Source organism: Canis lupus, chromosome 21 (assembly GCF_011100685.1).
Source record: "Canis lupus familiaris isolate Mischka breed German Shepherd chromosome 21, alternate assembly UU_Cfam_GSD_1.0, whole genome shotgun sequence".
Classification (NCBI taxonomy): domain Eukaryota; kingdom Metazoa; phylum Chordata; class Mammalia; order Carnivora; family Canidae; genus Canis; species Canis lupus.
In genome coordinates, this window is record NC_049242.1 from 28355988 (window position 1) to 28358139 (window position 2152).

Here is a 2152-nt window from a genome sequence, read left to right on the forward strand (position 1 = left end):
TTGCTCTCAGAAGCTTATGGACAGAGTTCCACAAAGCAATAAAGATCAGCTCTGTCTAATAGCACTCTCTGATAGCATATGCATGGGTATTTTTCCTAATTTGGTAAAGAGGATGAGAATGAAGATGAGTTGCTGCTAGAGATGAAAAAAGGTAACAGTATCTTTTCTCTTGAAGATGTTCACGAATAGCAATTCCACATGGTTTTTAGTACAGACTAGGCTTTATTACGTTCCCAAATGGCTAGTTATCTGACCTCATGTTAATTATTAGGTAGACATGGTGAGAAACGCCACTACAGAAGAAAAGTCTTGCCTTGTTGATATTTATCAAATCCAGAAAAGATTAAAATAAAAAAGATTCCGTAAAGCATATTAGTGAAACATTTATTCTACACGGTAAAGACATCAATTTCTGTGAGACTCAAATTAAGATTGTCATTTTAGCACTCATTTTGAGGTATGTAAAATGAAGAAAGATTGTTCTTTAGAGAAGCAGACAACAGAATTGTCTGTTGACAAATTAACCAGAAGAGAAGGGTGATGTTGCTTGACTCTCAAACTGCTAACCAGTCTGAAAACATCACTTAAGATTAGCAACCAGTTGTAATGTCTATATCGAGTAAGGCAACCATACCAAGTGGTGACAAAATTGTGCCTCCAGTGATAAATGGGTACTATGTGTTTGGATGACTTCTTTAGAGATATTCCTTGTAAGTTAAACTTCTCTGGACAATTGTGAATATTATTTTTTTCTAGTCAGAAGTGATAATGCCATGTTATGAATGACTCTACTATCAGAACTTCAAACTTGGGTTTGATTATTATTTTTGATACTTAGAAATCTTTCATGTAATGGGCATATCCTGTAAGTCTTCATTTTCAGTCACCTTATTTTTAATGTCTTTAAATAAATATATTCCTTCCCTGTCCTTGCCTGAAGTTTTCTACAGGTAAGCCCCTGTGTCTATGTAATCGAAAGTGTTTTACTCCTTTTTCATGGAAAACCACTTCTGAATCCTGCCACGGATTTGTTGGGTTTTGACACTGTAGATGATGGGGTTCATCAAGGGTGGGAAGATGATATAGATGTTGCCCATGAGGACATGGACCATAGGAGAGAGGTGTTTCCCAAAACGATGCACCATAGTCAGACCAATTATTGGGATATAGAAAACCATGACAGCACAGATATGGGAGACACAGGTCTGCAAGGACTTAAGCCGCTCCTCCCGGGATGCAATAGCCAAGACAGAATGCAGGATCAGAATGTAGGATACAATAATTAGCATGGAATCAAACAAAAGTGTGCAAATCACCAGAGCCAAGGCATAGAAACTGTTAAAGCGAATGTCAGAACATGCTAGTCTTAGTAAGTCTTGGTGAAGGCAAAAAGAGTGCGAGAGGATGTGGGAATGGCAATAGTGGAAAAACTTTAGGCGGATTATGGGAGCCATAATGAACACAAAACTCCTAACTAAAATTCCCAGCCCAATCTTGGTAATCCTGGCACTGGTTAGTATGGACGTATACCTCAGAGGGTTACAGATCGCTGTAAAGCGATCCAAAGCCATGGCGAGAAGGACTCCAGACTCTGTGAGGGACAGACCATGGATGAAATAAGTTTGAGCAATGCAGGCATCCAGGCTGACTTCCTGGCTAAGTCCCCACAGGATGCCCAGCACCGTGTGCACCGTGGACAGCCCCATGCACAGGTCAGTGAGGGCCAGCATGGCCAGGAAGTAGAACATGGGCTGGTGCAGGCTCGGCTCAGTCCGGATCACATGCAGCACCAGGCAGTTCCCAGACAGTACCATAGCATAGATACGGGAGAAAGGGATGGACAGCCAGGGATATTCCTGTTCCAGGCCAGGGAAGCCTGTTAGTAGAAAGGTGGAGGAATTGGTGTCATAAGCAGGAAAAGCAGGCATGGATCATTTGCTGTATTTTTCCAACGAGTCAGCACTTGTGTCCATTTGGTAGAGCGCTTTCATTCAAATTATTTTCTCATAGAGGACCAATCTGAGCAAAAATGATATGGGTATGTAATACAGAATTCTTTACATTAAAAAGTCACACTTACTGTTGTTCACACCTGTTATCCAAGTACATCTCCACACTTAGGAATCTTGTTGTGTGTCTACCTAATAAAACA

General features: G+C 40.8%; 1 protein-coding gene across 1 annotated transcript; it reads right to left on the reverse strand.

The window, feature by feature from the left end:
* Positions 1-983: 983 nt before the first annotated feature.
* Positions 984-1928, reverse strand: LOC119864936 (olfactory receptor 51V1-like). The gene has a single exon (XM_038569358.1). The coding sequence runs from the start codon at positions 1926-1928 to the stop codon at positions 984-986; it is 945 nt and encodes a 314-aa protein (XP_038425286.1).
* Between the last annotated feature and the right edge of the window lie 224 nt (positions 1929-2152).

Excerpts from the sequence above, each read along its gene's own strand:
- LOC119864936 (XM_038569358.1), bottom strand. The coding sequence starts at position 1,928 with ATGCCTGCTTTTCCTGCTTATGACACCAATTCCTCCACCTTTCTACTA.